The 20,139-nt window shown below is 44.0% G+C and overlaps 1 protein-coding gene across 1 annotated transcript in view; it reads right to left on the bottom strand.

Annotated features, from left to right (window-relative positions):
* Positions 1-2,630: 2,630 nt before the first annotated feature.
* DMRT1 (doublesex and mab-3 related transcription factor 1) overlaps positions 2,631-20,139 on the bottom strand; it is a gene marked incomplete at both ends in the record, with an annotated part of 28,365 nt that continues 10,856 nt past the window's right edge. The window contains 2 exons of the mRNA XM_010134072.1: positions 2,631-2,793; positions 10,881-11,164. Of these exons, the coding sequence (XP_010132374.1) occupies positions 2,631-2,793; positions 10,881-11,164 (447 nt within the window). The remainder of the gene's footprint in view (positions 2,794-10,880; positions 11,165-20,139) is intronic.

Genomic DNA, 20,139 nt, shown 5'->3' with positions numbered 1-20,139 from the left:
ACATAAGTCTTCACATACATCTTAAAAATACTAGTTCTGGGCTTGCTGCAGGAGTTATTAGGTGAGGTTTTACAGTGTGCATTATAGAGCAAGTAACATTAGATGATCCTAATGTTCCCTTCGGGACCTAAAAATCTATGAACTGTGTTGTTAGAAAGAAAGGGAGTCTCTGAGCATGTTTACTGCTTCAACCACAAAAAAGGAATGAGCAAAATGATTTGTTTATTTAGAACATGCACTGAAGTTCTCTTTAGCAAATAGCAACCCCTAACCCTGTAGAAACATGCCACCAGGCTTCATACATAGCAGTTAGGAATTGCACAGAAAAATTCAGCCCAGCAATCAATGGAAAAATGCGTAACAATGTGTCTTTTGTATGAGACAGCACTTGCAGCATGGGCTGTCAGTACTTTGGGAAAATGGACCACCCTCTTTAAAACGCAGGATCCACCACTCAAATCCTGCCGGCTGACTCAGCACTCACACAAATGACAATAAAGAGGCAAAAAAACCTCAAAATCTGTGAGGACTGTGAAAAGCATCAGAAGAAAAACGTCATGTAAATCAGAGTGTAAATCATGAACTAACAGTCTGCGAATTTTATTTTGTCAGTAGATTGAAAAAGTAAAAGCAGTCATTTCCTCTAAGAACATGCATAATGAAAGAGAAGATGCTTCTCTGAAGCCTGTTAAATGAGTATGGTCCTACTCACATGTTCACGTTTCTCACAAAAATACTGGTGCCTTTTTCACCCTCTAGCTCTCTGCTATGGAAAAACACTTCTTCAGAGTCTGGAAAACGCTGTTTGATCTCAGTAAATTACATCTCACTGCTTGTCGGTTTCTGATTGATGGTGTAACTTAGGGAACAATATCTGTGTGTGGAATACTGTCTGGAGAAGCAGTCAGGGATTATTGAAAATACAGTATTTATGCAGTTTAAAAATCAGTGGCACATTACATACAACTTTTTTCCAGAGTGATGAAAAATTACTGAAGTGCATTTGGGATGAAAGGGTATAAGGTCTTTTGTCTATTTGTAAGAACACTCAACTGGTAAGACTTCTTAGTGAGTTAGCAGTGATGGATGCAAGAAAAAGTGTCAACTGCAGCTGAGCATTAAGCCAACTGCTTCTCCAACCAATGGGCAGAAAGGAAGACGTCACTGTTCAATGGTGATCAGAGAAGAGGGAAGAAAACAAAACTGAAGAAAAGAGAAGGAAAATGAACCAAGGATCACTGATTTCTCTAAGCCATTTAAAACTACTGGAGAAGGAGGAAAACTCTAAGGTTTCACCACACCACAGCACGAGTTGTTTCTTCATCCATCTGATACGTCACAGTTTATTGGAAGACTTTCAGAAAACAGCCACTCTGAAAGACCAGCCACCTCCTCAGAATAAATCATTCTGGAGTTACTGAATTCAAGGGCTTAGTGATGATTTACACCAGCCACAGGTACGACTTTACACACACCCTGCCTTCCAAAACTTCATTGGGAGTCCTTCAGGTCCTATCACGACAAAACCACTGTTATTTTTTTATCACAACACTAATCCAGGAGACACCAAGACATGAGCCACAGAAAGGCCATAACTGAAAACAATTATGGAACCTAAGCAACATACATCCTTCCATCAGATATGAAGAAGATAAATTTCAATGTGCAAGTGCATCAAAGAAGTAAATGGGTGTGGATGCTTTTGCCAGTGGTGTGACTGTAAAAAAAAAACCAACCCAAAACACACACACACAAATTTGGCAGGTGTAAAGTAAGCTAAAAAAAAAAAAAAAAACCTTCCCACAGACCACCCAAATTTAAACTGCCTAACTCACTGATTGCTGCAGAGAAACCCCCACAAAAATTTGGGGGGGTGAAAAAAAAAAAAAAAAAAAAAAAAAACCTTCCCACAGACCACACAAAATTAAACTGCCTAACTCACTGATTGCTGCAGAGAAACAGCTTACAGAAGGGTTAGCTCAATTCCCGTAGTGCAGCTCTGCTGGTGGTAAATTCACCAATTATAGTAATCTGTAGGACAGCCAAGAAACACTGGATATGAAAAGACAAATTTATCTGCAGTAGTTTTGAATTAAGGAACATGGTGTGATGAGTTTGAAAGCAATCAAGGAAGCAAGTCTGCAAAGGGCTTCAGAACTTGGTAGAGATGCAAGAATAGTTTCCACTTGTGGTTCAGAAAGAAAAGGAGAGCAAAGGCTCAGTGGCAGGCCTGTGGAAAAAATAATGAAGTGCACTTCTGAGAAGAAAACTGAGGAAAGATAATTCTGCGGTGGGGACAAAGATATTTCTTTGTTCCCATGAAGGAGGCAAGTGGTAAGCACCAAAGATGGCACCTCAAGTGACCTTCTGTACAATTTGGAGACATACACAGGAGCAGAAAGGTATGACTAACTGCACTTCTGAACCACCAGACTTCTGAAGTACAAGCTCGCAGCATCTTATGGTAATAGCTCTACATTGCCATCGCACTACAAGCCTTCCAGAAAACAGCCACCATCTTGTAAACACCTACTCTCTGATGCCAATCTCCCTTCCTAGCAGCAGCCCAAACCTCATGGGTGCCTGTCCCAAGGCAAGGCAGTCCCAGACACCCCAGTGGGTGCACTTACCTCTCGCTTTCGACTCTGAGTAGGAGGGGATATCCTCAGAGGTCAGGATCTGGGGGGGGCATGTGGGAGTGCCAACCCCCTGTCCCAGGTAGGAAGCAGGTGGGTAGTAGGAGCACATGCGGTACTGGGAGCTGACGGCATGGCGGCTCTCAATGCCCTTCACCTGTCAAAGAGAGAAGCGCAACAGCAGCCTGTGAAAGCTGGGCCCCAGCACCACACAAGCAGCCCACTGCCCCACCTTCCCCCCCTACCCCCCAGTTTGAAGGAGGTCATGGGGGTGGATGGGAAGGATACATGGAAAGCCTGTAGCGGAGCCACAGCTGGACACCAGCCAGCAGGTCCACTGCATCAGCACGGTGCCCACCAGACAAGCCCTTCACTCTCCTGCAGACTGCAGCACTCAGAAATCAGTCTGTCCTACTCCAGTGCTCAAAAAACATCCAAATTGATCTCCTCAGGGAGGTGGCGTGCTTTCTAAAATTTTTCTTTTATGAAAGAACTACCGTCTACTATTATTCGTTCCAAAGCCCTACAATGTAATGTAGCTACAGTGCTCCAAAAAATGCAGGCAAATGCTTCACAAGTTTATGATTTTCAATGCAAAACGTTAACAGGTTTCCCTAAGTCTTTGGCGCACAGAATGATTCTATGATGGAAAACTTCCAGGCAGAGCAAAAAATACCACAGTTTTGAACCAGGCATAAAGGTAGCAGTGCCAGAAGTAACGCATGTCCAGCTACAGCATTAGATGTTGTCTTCACAAGCGGAAGTGCTAGACGGCATTTTCAGCTATGTCTCACCTCGGTTAGAGGAGCTCTGTCAGCTCCACTGCGGTTCCCTCGGGTCCCAGCCAGTCATACATGGAATCCTGCTCCTCAGCATTTCCCAGGCTGTGAAGCTCAGACAGCTGTCCCAGGCAGCTGCCCTATGCCAGCACACCCCCAGCATCTGGCCCTGGCAGAACGAGCCACTGTCATGTTCTGGGGAAGCAGCCAGTATGCAGTCACCTCCTGTTTTCCAGGGGTTCCCTTAATAACTCAATATTCATTTGGTATGTCTAGCTGGAAATAATGTGGCCCAAGTAACACAAAATCCTACTGGTGCTCTCTAATAAGAGAGGGCAACATCCTGCTTTCCATGTGGAGCCAGGTTTGCAGCGAGATTAAGTGCTGAGAGAGAGCAGTGCCTGTTTACAGGAAGCAAAGTGCCCTCTGCCCGTCTTCTGACAGCAGCACAGTCACATGTGCCTGCACATGTACTGAGGCATTGGCAGGATGTACTTTCAGACTCTGAATGCAAGTTTTTCTATTATAAATTAAAGCAATACTTCAATTTTTCTACCAGCTGCACCTTATGCATGCAGATGAAGTTCAACATGCTCTGAAGTTCCATCCATGATAAACAGTAAATTGCCCTTAAAAAAAATTTAAACTGTCATCCTCAGGAAGCCTGAACTCAAAAGAGCCACTGACATCCCCTCTGCTGCTCTGAAAAATGGCAGCCTCCTCCTGGAAACAGACATAGGTGTTCTGCACAGACTCCCTCAGCAAAACTGAGGCTGCCTCTACCCTGAAATTAGGGATTGGTAATACAAACTTCCCAAAAGCCATTTTGAATCTGCAAAGCTCAAAGCTCTACTTACTTGAGAAGTATGGGGGAAAAAAGTTAGCAAGCTCCTCTCTGCCTGCCATTCTGTACACACTGTTTCCCTGCCGCTGGTGGGGCAGGGCTGTGGGCAGCATTCGCAGTCTACACATGTCCACCCCTTCCTGCATACAACTGAGAAAAGGCCACCTGCAGGAGACAGCATTATTTCAGCTGTAACAAAATGGAGAGGCCACTCCCTGGCACTGGAACGACCACGTGCATGTTTCCTCTTCCGGTAGCATGGATGCGGTGACCTGTTTCCTTTCAAACCTTTTTTTTTAGGGTTTTTCTGCATTTCTTGAAAAAACAACTCACCTAAAATCTCTGGATGCAATGAATTATTACTACTATTATTATTAGTGTGTGGTAGCTGGCTAGCAAGAGACATGTTTTATAATCTTATTACCCACACCAAGTCTATGAACCACAGTTCGACCAACAGCCAGAGGCTTGGCTCTGCAAAGAATATGCTGTGTAATAACCATTGAAGAAAATCTAAAAGCTTTTGGGTTTGTTTTATTAAACTGCTTAGAATACACACTGCAGTAAATCTGAACCATAAGGTTTCCTTTTTATAGCGCTTAGCAATCCTATTTTACAGTAACAATAAAAAAATAACCAGTCATAAAAATTCTTGACCTTAGCACTGCACTAAAAAGGGGCTTAGGAGATCATTACCTCATGAGATGGGGCATTTCCTCTGTATTAAACCCTGCAGGTCTGGAGAGTAGTCCTTGCCCATTTTGGGGTGCAAGGGGCGGACCCTAGGGGGGCCCTGGAACATTCAGATTATTTCTAGCCCAGAGCAGTTTGGCCATTTGAACAGTGCAGCCAGGTGCCAGGTTTGGGATCCTTCTCTGGGTCCTGTCCTGGGAGAGTGCTGGGGTCCTGCAGGGATCACAGAAGGAGATGCCTGGGCCCTGTGGTTGTCTCCTTCTGCCTCCCTCACCTCTTCCAGACCTACAGTGAGGCCAAGACTGGAAAGGGCTAGGACAGTCCTACAAGCCACTCTGGTTTCTATCACCACAGGCTACAATGCCTCAAGATTAAAGCATGGTATAGGTGAGGAAGTGCTGTGGAATGGAAGGGCATGCACTTGCTCTTTCCAGAGAGCATGCTGAGGTCCTGAGTTGAACAGGTGAGTTGCTCACTTACAGAGCATCTCATTCCAGAGCAGATAGTGCCCTATCCCAGCTGCAGGAGTGATTCACCAGTACGTCACTGACTTCAGTGGGAGATACATCACTGGAAAAGAGCATTTGGCCTATTCAACATTTAAGCGTACTCCTAAAATTGTACAACACAGTGCACACAGTAACTTTTTAAAACATGTACTGCAAGCAACAGTGGGATGCTTATAACTCATGAACAAATAAATAAAGCCTGAATAAAAGACCATGCACAGAGTGAAAATTCTTTCCTTGCTCCCTTGTAAAACCAGTTATGGGGAATCAAGAGGCAGCTAATGCTCATCCACAAACAGGCACGCTGGAAGCAGAATTTATCCATCATAGAGCGAAACAGTCAGTGCAGCCCTACAGCACTGCCCAGCAGTGACAGAGTATGTAGCAAAAGCCAGGGAAACAAAGAAAATGCTCTTGCATCAGTTGAGACCATTCCAGTAAAAAACCTTTCTCAACAGCTGGTGGAAGAGTGATGTAAAGCCTTGCTCCTCCTTCCAAGCTCCTGGCAGCATCTGCATAACCTCTACACATCTTATTCATGGAAAAGAGCCAAGGAGAGGAAGTGGCTAGACCAGAGATGGAAAAAAGGCACGGCAAGTACAAGTGGTGGCTCACTTCTCCCAGCCTCAGAGACTAGAAAATGTTCCTGCCCTTCCCAGATGATTTATTCAGACAAAACATCACCTGGGTAATTCTCTTATTTGCCAAAACTGCCAGCCACTATCTCCTTGCGAGCAAGCCACTCTTACTCTTAGCAGCACCTTCGCATTTGACAGTTGATTCCAACTATGGGGCTTATTCCCAGGAAGTACAAGGAGGTTGTGGATGCTAATCCTGGGTGACAAGAGCTGCAAAAAATTCAGAGCAACAGAGAGATCAAAGAATTATCCTTGTCCTTTGCACCTCTGCCACTGGGTGTGCTGTGTGATCTTGGCCAAATCACTTCACCCTCTCCATCCAAGCTTTCCACCCCTCTGTCTCACCCATGACTCACCAATCGTTGCCTTAAAACAAAACCAGTAATTATGGAAACACCAGAAAAACTCTCTTACAGCCCCCTCCTTCTGCCTTGATCTCAAAAATAAAGCCAGCTTTAGGGGGGCATAAAATGGCATTTTGCATTTATGAGCCATTATTTGCAGTCAACAGAATTCACAGGTCAGTTTCTGGCATGAGGTGAGAAGGCATCCACTGGGCACCTAAGTGGAAATCCAGACATTATGAATCTCTGCTCTGTCACCTGTGGGCTGTGTGATCACAGGCAAGTTATTTAACACTTCCCTGCCTCAGTTTCCCCAGCTGTAAACCAGGGTTGCCATGTCTCTTACCTTGCAATGCTACTGCCCATAACTCGACGCCTCACAACTACTGCTGCATTCACACTGCCCAAGGTGGCTTTGTTTCATTCCTAAAACCAGCTAAGCATATTTTCCAGCACAAGGAAAAAAAATGAGTCTATGATACCCTGCCTTGACTTACTTTGATTCTAGCACAGAAAATACAAGAGACATCTATATCTGTCCCTCCCTGATAGACAAACTTAATTAACCTTTGCTATTCTGTTCCAACCTATTCTTTTAGACAAAGGCAGTGACCCGTAAACAATATGTTACCATCAGAATCTCAACTGCAGTGACACCTAGAGATATAGCCCTATCAGCAGTATCGGAAAATAAACCGCTTAGATTAGCTCCTCCAAGAAATATGGATTGCATTCATGTCACACATGAGCTGTCAGAAACATTAGGATACTTTTAGCATAAATCTGTAGTGTGAAGGGTATGTTATGAATACAGTATATAACACGCTGCTTACACATAAAATTAGGACTGTGTCAGATGACTTGCACATGTGTACATATTTACATACACACACAGAGAGATATTTTACGCCTATTTCTTGAGAGTTAGGCCGCACATTTCTGTAAGCAGGCAAGGCTTATTGGATGAAAACCTGTGCCAGAAACCAGAAACTGATTGTGTAAGTTGAAAAGAGCAATCTTTTTCACTAGCAAGCGGCTGTTCTTAACAGGTTCAAACTGCTTGCTGCCCTATCATGGTCACACTTTTCTGGATTTAGCAAATGAATGAAACTATCTTTTACTACTTTTTAAGAAAAATCTTAAAAAGCAGTTTCCTAACTCAGCAATGGCAAATAGTTCACTTCTAAACAGTAAATGTAATTCCCATAGTAGAAAATTAGTTAGAATTTCTCAGTCTGACCCTCGCCGATATTTATTTCAGGTTTTTGCTCTAAACTGGTTTGAGGTCTTGGAAGTGAAAATTATGGGTACACCAAGCCACATGAAAGACAGAAAGAAGGCAGAAGTAAGTAACGAAAGAAGGAAGGGAGGGTAAAACATCTGAATGTGACATTCTGAAATTTGTTCAAAACCTTCTGGCCAGCCTTAACCTTTCTTCAAAAAAGGATCCCTGGAGTTACCACCATAACAAAGAAAATGCAGCCACTGGTTCCCAGGTGTGGGTACATTCTGCAGTTTGCAGATTTTTAGTGGTCTGGCTATAGGAACCAGAATAGTTTTATCACTTTTGGGGGAGGATGCTGACTCACAAGGAGTCCTGGTTATCCTTATGCTGTGGGTTACTCTACAGCAGTTTCACTGCCAGCTTGGAGAATTAAATGTGATCAGATTCAGAAGTGTCCACCTAGGTCTTACTTTTGTTGTGGCAGAAAAGACTGCACTTTTCCCATTATTTTCCAGTTGTTGACCCAGTAAGACTGGTTTCAGAAGAACCAACTTCTACTATATACCAACAGGCTCTAACTTGCAGTACTAATATTAGTGAACTCGCTCAACTGTTATGAAAGCACATAAATTCCTCTTGTAATGAACAATTATGAGAACTTCAAAGAAAGGTCCAGATACTCACACAGAAATGGAGTGAAAGGACATGTCACTGCATCTGCTACGCTTCCTTTCCGACCTAAGCTTGTCTTTTCTTCAGGTGCAACACCAGACACACCTGATTATCTGCCTCAGAACTGGCAAAAGCAGCAGAATATAAATGACTGAAGGGGTCTCGACCAAAACTATCGTATTTGTTACGCTTATCAAATCATGATAGATACAGCTTCTGTGATAATTATATACAAATGAACAAAACCTAAACAGAAATACGTAAAAAAATTTGCACCTCTATGAATCCACTCAAGTACGCCAGCCTCTGCAAAGAACAAAGACTAATGAAATCTGACATTAATCTACATTAAAGATTCAGTGATTCAGTTTATTTGCCAAGGCTCAATGATGCATTAATCCTCATCCCATCCCACACACAGTCACACGTTTCCTCCCTGGCTTTTCTCCCCTGCCCCCTAAATTCTGAAACAGCAGACAGCTGGGCTGCTCAAGGCCTTGTCTGCATCCAGAAGTTGTCTTTAAGTATGCAATTCTCCATGTGTGGTTACAGTTACTCCAGGACAAGTGACTCTCCACCAACAGAACCTGGAAAAGGCAGGTCTACACTGCTTAAACTAGGACACCTTCCAGTTAGCACAGGTATGGCTTATATCAACCAAGAAACTCTCGTGTGGGCCCACAGCTTAGCCAGCTGCCCTGATTTGGTCACGGCAGGGACCGTGCTGCCATCATTTTGGTAATGAAGCAAAAATAAAAAACCTTGATCAAAACAGTTATAGCACTTCTAGTCACATGGGCAGACTCACTTGTACCAGGAGACTGGTTAAGAAAGTCTGTGCATATGAAAAATAAACCCAGTCAGTACACGTGGTCCAGCAAAAATCCCTGTGTAGATACAGCTACGTATTTCCTCTGAAGAGAATCAGCCTGCATAGGTTTGCCAACAAAACCACTTGAAGGTGTTACTTCAGAAGTAATTTCCTACCTGAGATACTCTGCTGACATGCCAGATTAACCCCATCAACCAAAAATGAAGAAGCTAAAGAAACAGTGGCACCTCACCTCATTACTACACACAAAAATGCTCAGCTTGCCTCAACTAATTCTCCCTCTGGTCTAGTAGTCAAATGCAGCATCTACAGAGCATGCTACCAACTAACCTAACTAAAAAGGTGTTCCTCCATGTATTTGAAGGTGATTGCAGTGAAGCCCATCAACAGACTGTGAGAGGAAAGCTCTCATGGTGTGGACTCACACAATAGAAGGAAGGCAGACAGATCTTTTCCTCACACACGTGAACACATGACAAAAAAGGGACATGGAATAGTACTAAATGCAGACTGCTGTAAAGCCTTGATCTTAAAATTCATGGACCTGCCAGCTGCTGCCCCAGGAGGCCTCTGCATTTTCAGAAGGACCTTTCTGTGAAAAAATGTGTTTAATGATAGGAAAACCTCACTGAAGATGATGTGTACTGATACAGCCATTTTAATCACTCTGGGCTTAGTTCCAGCTCCACACTATCAGAAGTTAAAATGCCCTTTCAGAGTTGGTGCCTGTGCCAGTATTGCCAGAGGGATTCTCTGTCAGCAAAGGAGACAACTGATCTGTGTCCTTCAGAAAGGAGGTTCTGGTGAACATTTTGTCTTTCATTGTTGAGCCGTTTCACAACAGAGCCTTTGCAGAAGGTAGACTGTCCTCTCTTGATGCCCTACAGAAAAGGTCTATGCTCTCCTCCCTTGGACAAGGGACATGGGGTGTACACAGACTCAGAGGGTGTAACCTCTCAAGCTCAATCTCAGACAGAAGAGCATCACTGCAGCCCAAGACCAAACAGCCTCAGGGTCACTGAAATGGCTCCACTTACTTTGCCAAGAATCCCCTGCCTTGGCAGATTTCCCCTTTTCCCAGTCTGTGACTGTTACTGAGTGGGAGGCCACAATTATCAAGTCCTAAAGTGAGAGGGCTTGGTTGGCTTTATACCCTAACTAATGAAGTACACAGAGCTCTGGTGCAAACCTCTCAGGCAGAGCCTGTAACCTGAGCTACCCCAGTCGAAATCACAAGTCCTGGAGTTGACACTGCCAGAACACACCACTGGAAAAATGCCACGTCACATTCAATTGACTGCCATCTACCTGCTGCTCAACAGCTTGGTTCCCTGGGTCATTTCAGTGCCTTGGATGTAAAGATCGAAGAACAGGTTCCTGAAGAGCAAAATCCTCTCAGAAATGACACCTGAAGTGACCAGGATGCTGTATTATGTAATTCAGTTGGACAGTTTTCCCAGAAAACAGCCCATAACATGCTATGACATAACTCAGAAGAAGAAATCAAGCGGGTGCCCATTAACTGTGCTTGCAGCAACCTACTTACATTTGTCATCATTGTTTCCTAACTGGGGACCTAATCACACTCTGGAATCTGATTCTAGTTTTACACTGCCATGACACCAGTAAACAGGAGGTCAGAATGAGGCCCAAGAAACAACTTATTGTCCACCTCACTCTTGTGCGTTACACCTTTGTAACACCATACCTGCCACTGTTTTCCCGACTGGCTGGGCATGTATGTTGCTGGGAGGCTTCGAAGGCTGTTTTTCATGGCCGACCCTACAATCGTACCCCCAGTTTCACTTGAGGAAGGCTCACTGGCCACTGCCATTTGGTACTGAGAGTAGCTGTACAGGTTGTTATAGTAAGGATACAGGGACGGCTGGTAAAAACTGCTGTAGTAGGTGGAGTCTACAACCAAATCAGACGTGCTCTCCAAGTGCCCTCTGCTGGGGATGGAAGGGATGTCCTGAATGAGCATCCGTCCCTCTGAAAAGAAAAAAAAAACATTATGAAACAAGAGGCTCCATGAAGACCATTACCTTTCACCTTCTGATGAGCTACTACTTCTCTTGAATGCTGGACGGAGAGTAGTAAATAGGAAGAGGTGGGAACTGGAAGGGAAACACAGCTGGATGTTTGGTGCAAACTTGAGTGGACTGACGTCCACTCAAAGCCCAAGACCACCACCTAAACACGCCGTAGACTGCAAAACAGGAGACAAAAACATTTGCAGGTTAAGACAATGCTCTGAGTCCTCAAGCAGCATCAGCTGATCTGATGATGATTTACACCAGCTAAGGATGCAGTCCCTATTATTTTTGAAGTGTAACAGTGTGCCAAGTCTCTTAACTCCTTGGAAGCAGAAAGGCTCTAGCTGCTGGGTGACCCCTTTCCAGCCAATGTCCTGCAGGTGAGAGAACACACATTTGAACGTGCCTCTAAAAAAGGGCAAATAGCCACAAGGCCAAGAGAAGCTGGAGTAGAGAAAGCACTGTATGATCAGTCAAGGTGTCTCAAACCCACATGCTACATCTGAGTAGCGAAGGCCTCAATCCTTGCCCAGCCTCCAATATCACAATTTCTCTCCTGTTTACCTACAAAATCACAGAGCAAATCAAGCTCCTGTGACACTGGCAAAAGAGGAGGAGGATGGGACTTGCTGCCCATCCATTCAGAATGGGTTGAGACCAGAGGCCAGCTGGCTGCACTCCCTGCAGGCAAAAGTCTGCCTCCTTTATTGTTCCGTAAGTTGAGGGTTTTCTCAGAGCATGTTTCAAGTTTTGTTCTTCTCACTCCAGTGTTAACCAGTACCTTGCAATATTTGCAAGGATGAAAAAAGAAAGTGCTTGCTGGTACTGTTTCACAGCCAAGCTCTGACACACTGCATTAGCTACATGGCCAAGTCAGACACAGCAAAAAACTGCCATAATCTTAGAAGATCTCACCACATGGAGAATACACATTTACATATTAAACAAGGGAGCAATTGTAAAGCCCACCATCCCTGCAGCTCTGATTCTAGGTTGCATCCCTGTAACCCTGTCCTGCACCAACCCTGAGAGTGTCTGCAGCATAATGATCCCTTCTGCAAGGAGCTCCTGCTCTTCCCATGATGTTGTCCAACTCTAACGTGGAGGAGAAGAGAATATATGGTTTTAAAAGCCTGCTGATGAGTTCTCAAGGGCTGATGAAGCAGCATGGACAATACACACATAGGCCCCAGGGAGGCATTGCCTAGTTCGTTTCGCATCTTTCTCTTGGATACCTAACTGCAAAATTAATATGGTGGCATTTACCAGCTTCTCAGAGCCATGGTAACAGCTTCCACTGTACTGTGTGTTAGCTGCATACTAGATCCAATAATAGGATTTACCAATTACTACTACTTAAAATACAAGTCTTTTTCACTTCTTCAGCTCAAATTAAAGCTCTCTGCAATCCGAAGGACAGTGTCCTTTTCTGTCACTAAATTATACAGTGCCCCCACTCAGCTCTTGCTGACATTTTCTTGACATCAATGAACTACATATATTTATTAACAGGGTGTTTTATGTCTCCTGCATCTGTTTTTTCTGCCCCTGAGCACTATGTGAGCGAGAACCAATCCAGCTGACCTTTCTCATTGAGAGTACCTCTCAGATTTGCACACAGAACAGAGGAGTCCGCAATGCCACAAAAGACCTTTCATAGTTTCATACTTTCATATTTTTATGGAATTTTGTTATTGCTATTATTCTGCTTCTAGGCAGGCCTCTCTTCAAGTCCTTTTGTCCACATCTTTGATAAAATCAGAACTTGGACCGCTACCACTGAAAAGCAAACAGTTCTGATAAATCACAGCACGAGCCTGACTCCCCTCTCCAAACTTAGCTCCTGAATAATGCTGTGGTCCAGTTGTTCTCCTTCCAATAATGCAAAACAGGAGCCAAAAGCAAAACCCTCCAACACGTTCCCTACTGGGATACAGATTTCACGTGAGACAGAGATATGCAAGGCAGCCGTCCACAGAACTTCTGGCAGGGCTAAGAACAGATAATACTTTCTGCAAAGAATGCTAGGACCAGGAAGATAGGGCCTCTTTGCAACTGCACACAAAAGGTGAGTGTCCTGAGTGAGCCACCCTGAGGTACTGGCAGCTAAAAGGAAAAGGGGGAGAAAGAAGCAGGTTTTGCTGCAACTTTTGGAAATACCTACACTTTCACTACACTTCCTAACACAGGACAAGATGAGCTAGGCCAGAACAGAGACCTGCCCATAGCTATCCACAAAATCATAGAAGCATCCTTGATGTCTCTGTGATGTCCCAGCATCTGGTAATGCTACAGCTACATCCTGATGAAAGAACACTGGTAGTAGTATTCTGCATTAAGTAGGAGAAAAAAAACACATGGTTTTTGCCCCTTCTTTTTCTGCCTCCTCTCTGTTTTGGGCCTGTCATCAGTTGTCATCCTTTCTTCCTTTATCTAGCTGCACAACAGCCACCAGCAGTTCAGTGCTCAGGTCCATATGAATCCACCAGAACAGTTCTCTGCTTTCCTTTTGCTGTTCCTCCACCCTCCAATAGCCTCTACAGTACTACCAGCTGCCCTCTCAAGACTCAGTATTGAGTGTGTAAAGCTGGCTCTTAAAGCCACCCCATGCATCCACGCACATAAATCCCCAGGCATTAGCAGCCTGGGCCATTTTCTCTTATAAACACCAAATTATGGAATCCATGGTCCTCTGAGCTGCAGCCACATCACATGGACGTGCCCCAGCAGGTTAGCAATAAAAACAGGAGACATGGGAAAGTGGAACATTCAAGTGAAGGGACAGACACAACACCCAACTTCATACAGACCTAGGACTCATAACAGTGTTGGAAAGACAATCAGAAGAGTTAATGTACCCTAGACCCCAATCCTCATCATGCTTCTAAGATGAAGAACTAGCAACATGTGTCAAAGAGCAGAACAAAGTTATCAAGTACTTCGACTCACACCTTCCCCCAAATTTAGGAGATGAGGTTTTCTTTAGCATTGTATTTTGGGACAAGTCTCCCCTTTTTTTCAGTAGCATCTGGAGGAGATGTGGTGCTTCACCTGGGAGAAGGGAGATATCTCATACAAGACATAGATTTGTACCATCTGGACTGTCAAGTCAGACCAGGACAAAGCACGCCATGGGTTACTCTATACACCTTGCAGTGTTCCAGCCAGCCTGAGGAAAGGATGCCTCTGGAGAGCTCCTGCAGGTCTTCAGCACGCCTGGCATCTAATGGTTCAAGGGCAGGTCTGTAGTCCAGCTCTACGCTCTTACCTCATCCAGCCCAGCTAAACTATGTAATCTCCTACTACTAATGCATACATCATATATATACAACACATCTAGAACATACACAACTGTAAATACATTAAGGAGTATTGCTGTTAATGGAGAACGCCCCGGAAGTCTTGATTTTTCTGAGCAATGAAAGCTGAGACAGAAAAGCATGTCAGACCAGCCAGTACCTATACGAGATACCTTCAAAGAAGTGCCAAGTGCCAAGAGGAGCAGAATTCAAGGCCAAAGTACCCTGCTAAACTGTTCTAGGGATAAAACAAGGTACTCAAGAGATATACTCAGAGAAGATTTCATGTTTATTGTATGCCCAGGGAGTTTTTGTTCTATCCAAGCTGGTTCTCTCCAGCTGAAGTTTGCTAGCCAGCTGACGGGCAAGCACACTGATTCTGGGCTGCAGCATCCTCAGGCATGGGCACCATTTGCAGAATGAGACAGATCTAATGGAGCAATGGTTGTAATAAGCTTTAACTAGCTGGGTTTCCTCTGGTCAGTCTTTGGCCTGTACTTGTAATTCTTGCCTTCTACCTACAGGCTGAACCTTCCACAGCCTCACCTCTGGACACTCAACAAGCAAGGCGTCTTCCTCAAGGAGGCTGTCAGCTCATGGCTGTGTTTTCAACCACCAAGGAGAGAATACCAAGGTTAAGAAAGCAGCTTTCAGCTGTTTTGTTTTGTTCCACACCGCTTCCCTCCCCGGCCCCAAATGTATTCAACACAGCAGAATGGCTCTGCTGGCAAGGAGAAGGTCCTCCCCTCCTCAGAGCTTGCCGCATTACCACACCTGCACACGAGGGGCAGTCTTGAGGATCATTGCTCTAAGTAGAGCAATTTTCGAGGGGAATTAAGCTCTCAACAAGGCAACTGCTGCCGTGCTGTCAGACTCCCACTCTACCCCTCCACCTGCCCTTTAAAACAAGAGGGCTGCTGCAGGAGCTGGGCTCACGCCTTGGCTATCTTCACCCTCTACACAAAAAACTGGCACAGGGTCCTGGGTCCTTCTCCTGCCACTAGCCACAAACTTCGACATTTTGCAAATTGCAAACAGGATGCAATTAAAAATATGGGACTGAACCTGTACAAGAAGGAACAAATTGCAAGAGCAAACAAAAAAGAGCATGTAAAATTCTCCTTCAGTTTTTGGAACACCAAATCGACAGTGTAGGGACTTCAGAGGCTCTCCATGGGTGAGCAATGCTCTTGCAGTGAGACAACAGTATCCCTTCATGCAGCTGTGCCCTTGAATCTCTAAGCTCTTCACCAATTCCTGTAGAGAACTGATGCTACTTTTTTTGCACTATGTACACAGTGTGAAATATAGCTCACTCTTTCATTGAAGATCAATATGATGCACAATAAATACTGTTATTGATCTTGCAGTGCTGTAGAAGACTCTCTAGCTCTATGGCATATTAATAGTAGTTAACCAGTAATTCATTTCAGGGTGGCTGGGATTTTCTTTTAAGGAAGGTGAGTTTTCGGGGTCAGTTACACATATGGGTCTTACACCTTCAGTAACTTACAAGGGACTCCTACCTTCACTTACAGAGCATGGTGAAAAACAGTGGCCCAGTCCTCAGTTAATGTAAACCAGTCTCAGACCATTTACTACAATAAAGCTATGGTGATTTACACAAATTGCAGATTTGCATGGCAAAATCAGTGCAGAAGCCAGCATATAGATCATTCTTCCCTTTCTTACTTTTTGGGAGGAGAGAGGAGAAATGCCAGGGAATTTACAGAAATTTCTACCATCATCTCTATCTCACGGATGCAAGCATGTTTTTAAGCATACACACCATGAAATGCAAACACTGAAGTTCTGTCTATAACATTCATTCATTCTGTATTTAATCATGAAGTATTTTCTATTCCTACTGGTACTGTTAAGGGCCAGTTACACACCTTATTATATACTGATAATAGTAATTTAAACATGCCTGGACAAGCCTCTGGTGTTGAAGTCAAATGGCACAGAGTCCATACTATTAGACTTGTTCAGCAACTAAAATAGGGTGGTAGCTCCAAATTGCCTATTGGGAATGGTTATTGGTCCACTCTTGGGAATCTGGGGGAGAGTATTAGTCAGTTTGGGACAGAGGCACACCAGGAATTGTTCTAAAAATTAGGATAGTACATACAGCCATGTATGCACTGCACTGTTCCATTTACTCATGTGGCTATAACAGATGATTGGTCCCTCTGACTGTATATTTCAAAAAGGAATTCTGTATATGCAGGGTGGCTATTAAGAGAATTTCACTGCCCACATTTATTGACATGAGTTCTTAAACAAACACCTATGGTTAGCAGTTTTTATTTCTTCTATGCCTACAGAGACTCTACACAAAGAAAGACATACCACTGAAAAAGTAAACCATGACTAGCTCAAGTGACACGTTTACTCAAGGAGCAGTAAAGCGTAGTCATTGCCCACTGGCCAGAGTTCAGCTTCTGGTAGTTTACATTTTCCTGTATTTTCAACTCAGAGTGACTGCCTTCATCACTGCAGTCAGATATGTAAGTGCTTAAGTACATCTATGCCATTAAAACGCCAAAAATTAATTATTCGGTCAGGAAACACTTCACTTTAGACCTCAAAAGAGTCTTGTATCCACACCTGACAATTTCCCCTTGCTCAGTATATAAAGCATCAGTATACTTCTATTAACCAGTTTGGCAATATAAAGTCTTGCAACACATTAGTTCAATTCATAGCTAGCTCTGAGGTCAGACAGTAGCCTTGAATGAGGCCGGTGTGAAATCACTCCCTAACATCATAATCAGAAACACTGGAACAATATGTTTCTCCCACTAGACAATCATGACAGAGCTATTTCAGATGTCAAAGAAAGCTGGCACCATTACTTACTCTCTGCTGAGACACTCTGCCTCCTGAGGAACAAAACCTGTTCTGCCTTTGAGAGGAGTATTTCTGTTCTCTTCCCATTCGAAGCTGCAGATTATCTTTGGTTCCAGCACTGAACTTTTTAGCTTGCTATAAAGTTAATGTGCTAGACAATGTTCATTCCAGGCAAGCCTGTGGGGCTGTGTATTTTCTGCCACCCCCCAAAAAAGGCCATTATCTGTAATTACCCATTACCATGCATAATTATTTCCTCTATTCTGGTCTATGGCCCCCAGGACTTTATGCTGTTACAGCTCACTGAATTATCTTATCAAATTTGTTAAGGAAGCTTTTTTGACCTTTTGAGCACTTGTCACAGCATATACAAAAGCCGGCAGTAAACTGTCCAAGCATGTACTGTGTCATTTATTATTTGTACCGTGAATAGTGATACCGTAAAAAATATTACACACTAACACCTTCCCTATTTCTACTTTCTGCTTTAGCTAAAACAAGCAGAGGAAAGTTAAGAGATGGAAGGGAATGGGAAGTGGCTGGAGTCTCTCAATGGGAACTTGACGAACATGACAGCAACACATGTCTAAGCCTGAATATAAGGCTCTAAAGAAGGTCCCAGCTGCTCTCCTCTACCATGGGACCTTTTGTGTTTCTCCTTTCTCTCCCCAGAGTCTTAATCCACCATTTTGGCATCCTTTTACACCCGTGTCACTCTGCTTTCACACAGAAACCCATTTAGCGCTCCTTCAGTAAACAACCCTTCCCACCCTAATTTACAGCTTCTGCCAATGCAGTACAGGTTCCTAGGAGACAAATTTGGTCCACTATGAGATTCACAGAGATTGTCTTTTATGGATACTGATGTGAGTGCGCAAAGGACCAGGTTTTCATCTCTAGTGCTCTCAAAGCTCCCAGCAAAGGACCAGACAACTGAACTGCATTCCAGTATCATTCGCTTCAGCTAACAGCCTCATCGCACTCTTGAGTCCACACACTATGTCCTCCTTCTTCATAAAGGCACTGGAACTAGACGGAAGCAGGGCTCTCAAGAAACAGAGAAGTGACCCCCCACATCCTGATTTTTGAAATCCCCTTAGTGCTCTCGATACACTCCAGAGGGTGCTTTATCTTAAAAGCTCTCTTTCAGGTGCTTGTATGTATAAAACTCTCAACTCACATCCCTATCTGAAAAAAGATATTTAAGAAATAATGGTTTAGTAAAAATGATAGTTCTAGTAAAAATAGCAAAGATAGCTGAGTAAAAAAAAACCAAAACATTTTGATGTTTTTAAACTGTGTGGTTAAATAAACTTCCCAAATACAAGAAAAGCTGAGATACTTTTCTGCCACCATGACAAATGAAAAGATGAAGGATCAGGTAAACACTCTGGACTAGAAGTACACAGTATAATTACTGTAGCACAAGGTATGCAGAATCAGGCCTTTCAGATCTTCCAGGGAAAGCCTTTTCCCTAAGTTCAGAGTGAAATAACAGGGACCCTGAACTCCTGAAAGCACTCCTGAATTCAGGCCCTGAGAAGGCTACCCGAGCCACTGCTGTCAAGACAAAACCCTCCTCCATGTTTCTCCAGTTTGCACACCTCTGGCCCATCACTCTGTGCTGGCTCTCAGGTAGCAGAGGTGGAGATCTTAACTGTGGAACAAGGAAGAGAGAGAGAGTCACCCTGCATTTGAGATGAGCCAGCAAATACAGGTGAAGAGCAGGGTCCGCAGAGCAAGAGGGGAGCATTCATTGGTAACCCTGTCCTAGAGCAGTTTCTGAGATGTATGGGGCTATCCTGCTCTCATTGACCTCTGGAAAACCACCTCTGCAGTCCTCCCAACTGTTTTGTACAGAAAGTTTTTGAGAATAGCATGGTTTTTCCTCCCTCCCCCAACTGCCAATGCCACTATGACCCCAACTCAAGCTCAAATGCCAAATCCAGCAGTTCTTTTTCATTCTTGTTCAGGACTGCCTGCCCAAACAGCCCTGGATGCCCAGCTGTGCTCTGACTAACATCTATTACAAGGCAGAGGTCAAAAAAATCTGTTATCAGCCTTATCAGACACGTGAGCTAAATGCAGCTGTGTCTCCAAGGTAAAGGGAATAAATCGCAGCCAAAATAGCTTATTGTCACTGCAGTAGCAATATTTCTGACCATACCTGAGGAATACAGATGCTCAGCAGATATGCCTTTCTTCTCAAAGCAGAAATGAGCATTCTTAAAAAAAAAAAAAGACAAAAATAAAAACCATGTGGTCCAACAACTCTGAGCCTCCTGCAAGCTTCTGGTCCCTTCTGGAGCACAGGGACTGATGTACCCCACCTCTCCTTTCCATAGCTATGCCTTGCTTGGGCACTTACCAGTTGCTACCATGCTTTTCATCTCATCTCACCACCCCAGGACAAAACCACCAGTCACTGCACCTGGCCTGCAGTGGCTCTCTGACAGTAAGGGCAGAGCTGGGGAGTCCTGCTTTTCCTGTACGAGCTTTTCCAATTCCACTTAAACTAGTCCTAAGTGGAACATCACATCTAATCAAGAACAACACTTGCCAGAAAGAGGCACTCTGGTATAAAAGTCAAGCAACAAAGATGGCACGTTTCAACAAAATGTAGGACACCCTAGAATTAAGGCTGTTCTTTGCTGTCTTGCTTGAGCCCTGAAGTGGACACTGCCAACAAAGCAGCTTTTCATGGGATTCTGCATCCACATGATGCTTCTGCTCACAATGTGAAAACCCATACCATGGAAATGACATAGAAAATTTCAAA

The sequence above is a fragment of the Buceros rhinoceros genome, unplaced genomic scaffold (assembly GCF_000710305.1).
Source record: "Buceros rhinoceros silvestris isolate BGI_N320 unplaced genomic scaffold, ASM71030v1 scaffold7384, whole genome shotgun sequence".
Lineage (NCBI taxonomy): Eukaryota > Metazoa > Chordata > Aves > Bucerotiformes > Bucerotidae > Buceros > Buceros rhinoceros.
Note: the sequence above shows the minus strand (reverse complement) of the source record. Positions and strands in the feature narration are given on the sequence as shown.